The following is an 11,945-nucleotide window of genomic DNA, read 5'->3' on the forward strand; positions in this document are numbered from 1 at the left end:
GTGGATGTGTTGTTAGAAGGGCACAATAATCTGTATTTATGATGTGCCTGGCACTGTACACCAAAACTAAAATGACTACATCATCACCATGAGAATGAAGCCATTTCTAGAAGTGAATGAAAAGCCATTTTATGTACTGTATCTACTCCAGAATGTTGGTAACTGTTGCTGGTCTGGTTTACAGTCTTATTTGCCTGTGGTCAACTCATCTCTCTCTCTGATGCACACAAGAATCATACAAATACAAACACATACGCACCTGAGCGATCCTACTCATTTCCATGGAAGAAATCATGAACTCAATCCTTTTAACGCACATTTGATTAATTACTCTTGTGACCAATCTTACTAACACCTCAGCTAGCAGACTCAGGCCAGCCTATCTTACACTGCATGCTAACACAACATAAACTGAGATTTTCCTCTTCAAGTCTTTTCATTTGTTAGTCTTGCAGATATTGGCTAGAAATATAGTAAAGTTGCTGCTAGAGTTTTAATTAATTTTAAATTAATTTTGTGCCTTGAAAAACACGCATTTAAACAAAAACCCAAGCAGACTGACTACACAGGAAAGCTATCACCCCACGTACGGAATGGTGACAGCCTTTTCTAGACAGTTTAAACTCTGGATGGTTATAGATCCAGCTCCTCCAAAATCAGCACAGCACCATGAGATCAATTAAACAAGGCCAACCTGTGGAACACATGCACTGTGGCTGTTTGAAGAGGTACCTTTTTGTCACCTTCTTTCACTTCCTCGCAGTCAACCATTTCCACCTTGACTGCAGCACTGCTCTGATCCGACGGGCATTCGTTGAGGAACCACAAGTCATCAGTAGTATCCGAAACAACAGCAGTGTCTATGTCCTGTTGGAAAAGAAACAGGAGAGACCACTTAGAGCTCAGGTTAGCAGCAGCAGGAGTACCAGCACCGCAGCCATCGCCACAGCGAATGCCTCTCCCCTTTTCCTCACTAACAGCCTTCTCAGCCCTGGGCAGCTTCTCCAGTCGCCCCTGGGAGAGAAAGGGGCAGCTCACTACTCTCACAAAGACACCCCTTTCTGCAAGCAGCACCATGCTCATTCCCCTTGCTAGCTGGCCATACAGCAGCTGGCCACCACGCTACAGCCATCTGCACCGCGTAACAACTTTCAACCCAGAAGAGGGGCAACTCCTGAAATACAACCGATGCTCTGGAGTGCAGAAGGACCTCCAACGGCTGAACACAGCCTTCAGAGAGTGCCTAGTTTATTTAAAAACACTAAAGGTAACCAACCACCTGATGTGAAAGGCTGGGACAGGAACACACAGGGAGAGGCTGAAAATCCTGGAGTGGGAAGGGGAAAGAAAGAACAAGAATATTTTATTTACTTGGAACCCAAAAAAGGAGAGGAAGAGAATACAGCGCACCTATTTAAAATGTCTACACACCTGGTTAGTCTGAATATCTGTTGATCCATTACTTCTGGACTTGTAATTGCTTCTGAGGTTGCCTAAAAACCACCATGGAAGACCAGCTACATCCCATTCCTCAAACACTAGGTCCAGTTTAGGCTTCTTGCTTTTAGAGAGGTTTTCTATTAAGTCTTTGTCTGTAAGAGCCAAGTAGAATCTAAGTCACGCCACACCTACATTATTTAAGAGACTAGCAGAGAGAAAGTTGGCCCCATCTGATTTTAGAAATCTTTCTTGCTCCTTCTTACAGCCAGTTACTGCTAAGAGCTTTGGGGTTTGTATGAGTGTACTGGGATGTTAGATCTGCCGCACATCTGTACTCGTGTCTCTACCCACGTGAACCTGGCAAAATAGTCACTGCACAGCCATCCGAGGTCAGAGAAGCATCCCAGTGTTCCCAGTGTCTCTATAACGGTACACGTTCTCTTTAGCTTTACCTTACTTTTAAGACTCAATACAGAAACACGAACGCTTCTTTCAGAGCTCTAACCAAGTCAACACTGAGTAAATTTCTTGAGTGACTTAAGACACAGAAAGAACTGGTTTGGATTTAGTTCAAATTTCCAGTGATGGGAGCTCCTGAATCCCAAACCAGGCTCAAAATAGGAAGCAGGAAGGTAAGAATCCATCCTACGTAATCCCATGCTTCAGCCCCCTTTTTAGCCCGTGCAGTTTAGTCTATGATCCTAAACTCAGCGGTCTGAATTTCAAGATGACCTTGAATCTCTCTCTCTTCAGTGCCAAGAGTTACAAAGGCACAGACAAGGACTGTTTACACCTCTTTTGTACATGCAGCCAGGAAAATATCTACCACTCTCATTTGACCTGGAAATACCCACACTTGCCAAGAAGATTTGGTTTTACAAATTAGGTTCCTTGATATGAGAACAACGTGAGAATAGAAAGTAGAAAAACAGGAAAATTGCTTCTGTAACATCAGAAATCCATATGAGTGAACCAGCAAGAAATCCTCAGACATTAAAACAAAGGCAATGTCTAAATATGAAGGAGCTGTATTACACTTAAGCTGGATAGAAAAAAAATTCCATTGTTATTCAGTTCCCTGACTGGTTTGCAGGTAATGACTGCAGACAGCTCAGGCTGTGTTCTATGTAATCAGAGGAGAGAGTCCCTTGGGAAGATAAATAGATACAAGTATAATTTCAGCATTTAAAATACCCTTCAGCAAGGTCTGTAAGATTTTTCATGGCATTGTTTAGTGATAGATGTGCTTTTGGGGCTTAACCTCCCATTTTATTCAAAGTGTTTGTTTATTTATGAGACCAAATATCCAAGCTAGAAAACACGTCTATCATAAAATACCTTTGGTGAACATTTGCAGTTCTCTCAATCTTTAGCATAAAACGATGATTTTTAAAGATTGTATTCCACAACAGGTTTTTATTAGTCTCCCAACACCCTCCTCCAGCATTTTGCTGATGCAGAGCTCAACGTGTCACACCGGAGAAGGAGCAGAAGAGCTTGTACCCATTGTGTTACTGCAGAAAAGCTGGCACTCACCTTCAGAATTCTCACATTTTTGCTCTGAGGTAGACAAAGCAGAAGCATTGCTTTCACCCTCCATGATGCCAGTGTCAGAACCTTCTTGCCGGCTAAACTGCATGAAGGAAGGAAAAAACAGATGTTAGTCCATCAGAGCTTATAGAGACAAGGGGATGTAGCACTTCCATCCGAGTCACCAGCTGCAGTACGAGACCAAGAAGTTATGAAGAGAAATAAAGGTTTCTGAACAAAAACTACACACTATTAACCCTTCAAGAAGGCTAATGCATCTGTAATCAGCACAAACAATATACTTCCAACCTAGGAAAAATCTTAAGATTGGCAAAAGACCAAAAGTTGCCATCTTTAATGCAGTAATACTGTGATCTTTGTAACTCTCTGGCCCCCAATGTGAACGGACACCTCCCGGATCAGACTACCTTAACCCCAAAATATACCTGGAAACAAGTTTGAACGTGCAAAGATTTTTCCTAGGTTTCAGATTCTGCCTGAAAGCTTCTGAAAACAATCCTACTAAACACAAAACTTGTTCACACATTTTAGAAAGCTTAATTATTTGGCAATTCCTACTCAGAGAGGGGATGGGAGAGAGGGGGGAAAGACATGAAAATACAAAGCACGCTGGAGGAACTGAGGACTAGAAGTGCTACACCCCAGAGAAACGCGCTCAGAGACTGGTACTCTGTTATGAAGAGAACAGAGAAGGGTCACTCTGTCCCTGCTCTGTGGACTCCAAGAACTTTTCAGGAAGGTGAGGACCTGGCAGCCAAGCAGCACAAAGTTCTGGCAGTCCACCATGCACAGGTACAGAGAAGGGGCACTCTGTACAACAAAAGAAACCACCAGGCAGTGGGTTTACCTTCAGCTGGTCTTGGCTTGGCTTATCGACGCTCTGTTCCTTTGCGAGATTCTGTGCAGCATCTAGATGGCAGGTAAAACAAAAGAAAAAACCTTCCCTGGTAATAACCATTCTCACAACACAGAGAGTCTTCAGCAAGCAACCAACGAGCCAGGCTTGGCAGACCTCTAAGTAACCCTTTAAGAGAAACAGAGCCCTTTCTTCCTTATAAAGCTGGCCATTTTCTAGAGGCATTACTCCAGTATTCCCTAGGCTTCGCAAGGGACATATGGAGGCATTAGCCTATGGAATACAGAGTCTGTGCCTCCTCGGAGATGAAGCTTGATGAAACCTCACAGCAGGTAAGAACCTTCTTCCCAATGTGAAATACTATTCTTTTTCCTACAGGCTGTCCTGCCATCGCAAGTTTTAGGTCCTTTACACAAGAGGTCTGCATGGAGGCAGAAACCCAGAGCAATAGCAGAGGGTGGGGACTCTCACTTGAAGGCTGGATCAGATCCATGCTGAAGAAGGTGAACAGAGAAGAGTAAGATTTTTATAAATACCTGAGGACACCATCTCTTTCAGCTTAGGCTGACAGGAAAAACACCTTTCTTAAAGGGTGTGGGCATGAAGAACAATGACTAGACTAAAGAAGGGAAAATTCCATGCACAGCAAGCTTTTTCCTGGGTAACTGGGTACACATCCGTAACACAATTTAATCCAGACGATTATGCCGGCCCCAAGAGTTAATTAAAAGGCCAACCTAAATAGCAAGAACAACCAAATTAACAGAAATCTTTCTACATAATAGGAGAGTTGCACTTAGGAAGTCTACCCTTTAAACAGAATGACTTGCTAGAGAACAAAAGATGCAAGGATGGCTCCTGCTTGCTTCCCTTTCAATTTAGCAGAGAACAGTCCGATTCACATCATGAATCATGGCACTGATATGAAGATACTGAAAACTGCTGCTGTAGGCAGAAAAGTGGACCACAAAGCAGTCCATAAAATGGACCAAAACACAGGACCACAAAATGACATGGCTCTATCCCATATTCTTTGCCCTCCATGCACTAGTTCATCTTTCTTTTCTTCCCTTTTATCACCCTACAACTTCTGCAGTCACTGACTATTTAATACCTGAAGGAAAACAGAAGCCAATTGGCTCATCCATAATTATTTTGGCTCTGCAGGGGCATTAGAAGAGGTAAAGACTTACCCTTCTAACACTTCATAAATAATGCAAACTAGCCTTACTGTGTGAGAAGACGCTCCACTTACTGGAAGGCTTCCTTCTTCCAAGCCAACATACACTAGGAACTGAACACAAAATGTCCTTAAGTGAGGTATTCCTAAATACACCTCATGTGAGTCACACTTAGAGTAAAAGCTAGCCAAGTAAGGACACCATCTGATAAAGGGCATTATCTAAGAGCTTAGTCTTTATTACCAAGATGTACTGCAGTCACTTTTTACTTTAAAGAAGTGGCTGAGATAATCTGCAAAATGATGTGCTGATAAGCACTGATTTGGCTAATGAATACAAGCGGCTACTACAAAACACGAAGACCTCTTCAAGCCCTGTGGCACTTCTAGTTATTCCTATGGTGCGATGAAGGAAAAACAAAGTCATCCTAGACTATGTATTCGTCAAAGGTCTGGTCTGCCAAGCTTGTTTCGTTTTATAGTCACGCACACACATGCAGACACAGTGGTATAACTCAGTGATCATCTCCCTAAAGGAGCAGTATTTCCTTTGGCAGGTTTAAAAATAGTTACACCATGACTGGACCATACATGCACACGCAGGCACACACACACAGCCACATGCACACACGAAGTAGAAGGGGCGACAGGGCAGCAGAGGAGAGAGTTTCTCTGGGATCCTTTGCTCTCCACATACACTGCCTATAGGGAAGAGGCCAGGCCATCACCAGCGAGGGAAACAGCACTCACACAGTTATTCTGGAGGTAACGTGTTTAGACGAGAGTCCGCTTAGGAAGATTCTTCTATATAAATAAATGAGGGGGTCCTCACAGGCACCAATATATGGCTCAAAGCAGAGGACTAGGCAGTTTGGGGCCATGTTTTCTGAAACAGTTTCTAAATTTCCACAAGCTTTTATGTACGTGTGCAAAAATAGACTAAGCCCTTATGAAGAGCGAAGTCCATATTATCTGCTTAGAGACGCCAGGAAGTACGGCACAAGACTCCACAACTCTCCTGGTGCAGCTCCCTCATGATTTGCACACTTGCAGTTTTATCAGAAGTTTTTTTTCAAATGAAGATTACCAGCCATACAATGGAAACTGGCTGCAAAGAAGCCATCAGCTGAGGTTAATTTAAGAATAAATTTTAATTTATGACTGGAGGACTTTTGATGTAGATAGATTTGATTTCTCTTACGAGCCGGGAAAGTAACAATGACCTTTAAAGGTTCAAGTGTTTGATTAAAGTCCAAAGTCTCTTTGGCTTGCAGAACCAGGCTGGCTTTCCAGCACTCTTACATTCAGTCTCAAGACTATGAAAGCTTAAAACGAGGTGAGAGCGAGAAGTCGCAGCATGCTATGAAACTGAGAAAAGACTGAGAAATCAATAATGATTTGGAGGGGATACTTCAGCCACATTGATTTGTACATCCACAATATTTAGCTCTGTCAGTGTGCTTCCAGAGTGTGTCTGCTGCCCCGAGGTTTGGCCGTTCATTATAGGCAGCCACGTTACTCAAACAGCTAACTGATTTCATATCACAGCTACTGATGGTGGACACACAGAAAAGACACATACTCAAAGAGACTGTCTTGTCAAAGCCTTCATTAGCAGTTTGTTCCAACTTCAGAAACATTTCTCTTTTCTGAGTATCATTACTTACCCAAGTTACATCAACACTACATTGAATATACTTGCCCATACTGTGACAAACCTACCTGCCATTGCAGCAGAAGTCAGGTTCCGTTTCAACATGTCATAGACTGGGCTGTGGGAAAGAAGGCGACAGTTGAGTACACTCACAAAACCAGACAGCATTACCCTTTTAAACCAGGGACAGAAATTCTCTTTTATTATCCAGAGAGACACTGGAAACTGCGGGGGGGGGGGGGGGGGTCCTAAATGCTTGCTATGGAGAAGTCTAGCTCAGAACTTAACTGAAGGATGCAGATTTTCGCTTAAGTGTGAGATCAAGGGCCTGAGAAGATGCAGAAATAAAAGGGGGAAAAGATGTCACCTCAAGCAGCTCACTGCCTGGACTACTCAGAACTGGCTCTTCAGAACAAAGGCGCTAAACTCAAACTTGTCAAATGCATTACCAATAAGCCACTGAGCAGGGCACTTGGTATTCACGGAGGTTTATGCGACAGTGGACAGAAACAGTGACAAGCAAGTCTCCCGTCTCGACAACCTCTATAACACAACAATTGTTAAAGGTCACTTTTTCCTACCTTGGGTCTTTTACAGAGAAGCTCTCCAGTCCCAGTAGTTCTCCTAGCTGATCTCCTCCACAATAGACAATGTGCTGCTGTCTTTTGTCATATAGCTGCCTCACCATTATATACTGCCCTAGGTAATGCATAACCTGTGGATACATAACATACCATTAGCCATATCTGCAGTTGAAACCAAACCACCAAAGAACGTGAAAATTTGCTTTAGTGCAAATCACATAGTGCGAGTCACATAGTACCTGCTTATTATGCACATCTGCAATTTGTCAGTGCCTCCCAACCAAGGGAGAGTTATGCTTTACCATATTGCTGTAAGGTTTGTAACTATTAACCCTTGACAAGAAGGAAAACTGAGTCGAAGACGGATAAACAGAAGTCACTCTGCTACCTCACATTAAAACGAAACACGACGTGGGTGATAACACTTTTATCTGGGCAGTCTCCCTCGGTGAGAGATGGAGACTGCTGCTGTTCAACTCAGAGTAAAGAAGAGAAGGAAATGGGTGGGGAGGAGGCAGAAGGTATCCCCAGTTAAAAGAATAAGCTATTACTAAAGGATGACCACAAGTTACAGTGCTGTCCCTCAGGAGACAGTTTGCAAGACGCAAAAATAAGTGCATTAGTATCACAAAGAAGGATGGAAAGGAAACATCCTCTGAGAGCTAGCGGACACTGCCAGCTAGAGTGAGGAATCCAGAGTGCAAGAGGAGAAAGCCAAGTGCGTTAAGCATAATATAGGCAGGTCGCATCCCCCATTACCCACCAAAGTGACCCCCCCTGAATGAAAGTGTCACCAAAAAGTTGCTAACAGTACTCCATTCACTGCAGAAAAAAATGACTTAACCAAGTTAAATGTTAATCTATACAAGTAACCTGCATTTAATACTCAACTCCCCCCATTTAAACCATTCAACTTGGTTTTGCAAAAATTTTTAGAAGCTAAATAAGTTATTTAAATGCATAAGTGTTTAAAATAAGTCACAGGGCTCTGCAGGAATATTTGACACATTCATAATGAAAAACCACTGCATTTAATTCTTTGCAGACAGGATACTCTTGTAAATCACAGTCAGTGTCATTTTTTTTTAATCTTGTACACATATTGCATTTTAATCTTATCAATGAATTCACAGGGTCTCTTAGGTTTAGCTGACAAGCCATTTCAAAGGAAAGTTAAAGAAAAATATCAACTAGGATTCAATTTTTAAGGCTTTCATGCACTGAGCAGAGAGCAAGACAATTGAACAGAATCTCCTACACGCTCTGAGGAATGTGGCTCTCCCATCCCTCCTTTCTCTAAAGAGGTTTCTGCTTTTCCAGGATAAATAATTTTCTTTAATATTTCACACTCTTATTCCAATTCCTCTGGGGGCTCTCAAGGCAATTTATGATCAACCAAATCACAACAGCCCTGCGGGTAAGGTATCCCTATTCTGCAGACAGGGCTTCAAAGTACAAGAAAATTAATAGCCAGTCCCATCCCTTCCCCACAAAGAGCCATCTCCCAAACAACCGGGGACAGGCACAGTTTCAGTGCCTAGAACCTGAGCCCACCTCCTTCAGTGTGAAGGTTTCACCTTGGGCGCCTGCAGCCTGCAGAATCTTCAGAAGCGGCAGTTTGGGTCGCACCTAAAACACAAAGCACAGAGTTTTGTTTGAATGACACGAAGCGGTGCCCTGCTGAGAGAAAGCACCTCACCCTGGCACGCGTGCCTGCATATCACAGCTAACAAACCCAAGCTGCCCAAGTCAACCTGTGTAAGACGGTCACACCAAGCACAGAGCTGACAACCGAGGGGAAACACCACTTGCCTCAGGTTAACCTGCTAAGGCTGGTATTCTTTTTTACAAGTAATCTGCATGGACAAATGCTTAAAAAGAAGTTAGAAGGACTGGAAATCAGCACAATCATTCTGACTCAAGTGCAAGACAAAAAAAGCCAAGGAATTTGGGCAGCCAGCTCTAAAGGCTTTAATCACTCACATTGTCCCATTAACTTTGATGTCATTCATCCTGTGAGGGAAGATTGGAAACTCAGACCCTTGGTATGGAGTCCTAGACAGTGACTAACCAAATGTACTGAGTCATATATTTAGGAGCAATGATGGTGCACTCAGATTGCCGCTTCAAGAGCAGCATGCCTGAATTTTCTCAATTAGTGCAGTGAACAAATCAGGTCTGGTCTGCACAGACCTTAGGGAGTATGTATTTATTAGGATCCATGAATAGGCACATGATAATAAGACTGCATTAAACACAAGGTGTGGTTAATTAACACCAAGGATCAGAACCTGTATTTTCTGTGGATCTCACTCATCAACCAAAATCTTTATTATATAAAATATAAAGCACTCTGGGAACGATGCAACTGCTCCACAACCCCTTGGGGTTTCACCCACACACCCAAGCAGCTTTGAGTAGCACATGAAACAGATGATGCTATATAAAACAGCAGCAAGTTTTAAATAGCTACTTCCCCCCTACGTTGCTACTTCATCTACTCCACAAGAATTTTAACAATTCCTAGGAGAGTGCCACCACATGATCTGATGCATTGTGTTCCCTAAAAATGTCAGAAAGCGCTCACTGTTCTCTGAATGCTACACAATTGTGTACAATATTACTAATTCCCACACTGAATCTCTTCCTCTGTTCTCCTTGTCCATCAGATGCTAATACAGCAAGATATTTCAATCCATCACAGGACAGAAACCTCAGCACACAATGTTCATTGCTGTTTCCCCTTTGACAAGGCTAATGCTTTCTCAAGGCATGTAATCCATGCTAGGTAGTAAAGGCCCTCACCTATCGATGTTAGGTGGGTTCACCTGTGCCTCACACCCACCCCTCCTTTCTGCCTATATAAATGCAGTTGCAATCCCCACTTCCCCTCCCAAGGAGTAGAGCCTGCTTGCGGCCCTGCAACATCTCCTCAAGAGACGGCCTGAGCTGCAGCACTGTCTTCCTGCACAAGGTAAGAGCGGGTTTTGGTTGCTTGTCATGAATGTAATTTGTTACTCAGCTATCTGATGGTTTCTTGGCAAGGTATTTGTTCCACTGTTTTCTAATATTGTAAAAAAAAAAAAATCATCCCTTCTGTGAATGTGTCTAGTCTGCCTGTTTTCTCATTATTGCGCTTGCTAAATGCATTTTCAAGCTCAAACAGAACAGCTCACGTCCAGCCCCAAGTCTCTTTCTCAGGAACAGCTTTTTCACTAGGAAAAAGCTCAGCACAACTAAAATAAGTGCTTGTATCAGCACATGGTTTTTAATAAGATGAAATTATGTGTTTACATTCATTCACTTCTCTAATGACCACTCTCAAATGGATTTTGAAGTAACTTCTTACGCATTTCTTTCTGATTAAAGAAGTAACCTAGTTAGCTTGATCGTTTTAAAATGGGCCCTTTGCTACTACTGTACAGCCAAAATGGAAGTGTTTATTCTGCACTGCCTAGGACACTGAGTGTTGACAATCAATATTTTGCTACTAATATCAGAGCCTATTTACTTATTTTTTCATGCAGAGTGAGTTGAATAAACAAGCATATACATCAGTTCTGCATAGGACTTGGCTACGTTTCAAAGCTTCTAAAGTAAGCCTCAAATGAGTTCTAAATTAAGCCTCAAATGGGAGGATCTCTCAACTTCCCATCAGCTTATTTCCACTCCTACCACATCCCCTCATATTGTGGAGATGCTTTTTCCAATTAATAGACTCAGGAAGGTTGGATGCCTGTCTTGGAGGAACCTTCCTGATTTTTAGACCAGATTTCTACTGTTATTGTTTGCAAATTTCTCTTCTCTGACCGGCTGTCAATGTGGTGTTGAGCCACACTCAAACCACACACCTGCCACGCTGGCCTTGGCTCGCAGCTACAACTACCTTTTGTTCCAGCAACACTCTAGGAATAGTCAATAATGAGAGTACTGCATGTTCAATACTTACCTACGTTGACTCCAAAAAAGGCATGGGGATGCATTACTGGCTAGACAAAGTTCAGCTTACGAGGTTACAAAGCTCCAATACAATTGTCACAAATAGTCCAGCACTAGGAGGAATGCTGTACTTCAAGTACAGGTCCAGCACAAAAATATGCATCATACAATTTCTTGTATGGCCAGTTTTAACTGCTTTTTCCCCTCCTCCCCCCTTTAAAATGTTCATAAATCATCAGTCTGATAGTGAAAGCTAATACAACTCCTCAGGATAAAAGCCCTACTCTGTTAGGCTAAATTCTTCTTACTTAGGTGTACTCGGAGTGCTTTGATTTGACGGAAGAAATCACTGCTGTAGTGAGGAGAAAGCAGTGAAGATCAGTGGGAGAAATAATTACCTGGTTAACTTGTCCGAGTGTGATTCTGTGGGCATTCTCAGCTGCTGGATGCTGGGCAGAGCTTGAAGATGTCATTGTGGCAGTGATTAGCTGTTTAGAGCACAAACCTATAAATGAGAAGGTTCATGTACCAGTTAAGCTGAGAAACCCGGTCTTGGGTTTAACCGCTTCCACTTCTTAGCAGCTTCAGGAAACCAGTGTTTAAAATTAGCCCTGCACGCATTACCTTAAATGACTGCTGTATAATGCTAATGTTACTGTGCCCCTCACCTGCTCAGTCCAAACCGATCTGCTTTGTCCTACCCAAGCTGCATGCAGCTGCCCGGTGCCTGACAAACCACCA

The 11,945-nt window shown here is 42.8% G+C and overlaps 1 protein-coding gene across 3 annotated transcripts in view; it reads right to left on the reverse strand.

Moving 5' to 3' along the window:
- Positions 1 to 11,704, reverse strand: part of MDM4 (MDM4, p53 regulator) — a 19,255-nt gene extending 7,551 nt beyond the window's left edge. For 2 of the 3 annotated variants that reach the window (XM_009327369.1, XM_009327367.1), the window contains exons 1-9: positions 11,603 to 11,704; positions 8,820 to 8,894; positions 7,263 to 7,396; positions 6,750 to 6,799; positions 3,839 to 3,900; positions 2,977 to 3,073; positions 1,432 to 1,592; positions 1,280 to 1,327; positions 733 to 867 (exon numbers count right to left, since the gene is read on the reverse strand). In XM_009327369.1, the coding sequence (XP_009325644.1) occupies positions 733 to 867; positions 1,280 to 1,327; positions 1,432 to 1,592; positions 2,977 to 3,073; positions 3,839 to 3,900; positions 6,750 to 6,799; positions 7,263 to 7,396; positions 8,820 to 8,894; positions 11,603 to 11,677 (837 nt within the window). In that variant the 5' untranslated portion in view covers positions 11,678 to 11,704. The remainder of the gene's footprint in view (positions 1 to 732; positions 868 to 1,279; positions 1,328 to 1,431; positions 1,593 to 2,976; positions 3,074 to 3,838; positions 3,901 to 6,749; positions 6,800 to 7,262; positions 7,397 to 8,819; positions 8,895 to 11,602) is intronic. The other variant, XM_009327368.1, reaches the window with a different exon arrangement.
- Between the last annotated feature and the right edge of the window lie 241 nt (positions 11,705 to 11,945).

The sequence above is a fragment of the Pygoscelis adeliae genome, unplaced genomic scaffold (assembly GCF_000699105.1).
Source record: "Pygoscelis adeliae isolate BGI_AS28 unplaced genomic scaffold, ASM69910v1 Scaffold197, whole genome shotgun sequence".
NCBI classification, from domain to species: domain Eukaryota; kingdom Metazoa; phylum Chordata; class Aves; order Sphenisciformes; family Spheniscidae; genus Pygoscelis; species Pygoscelis adeliae.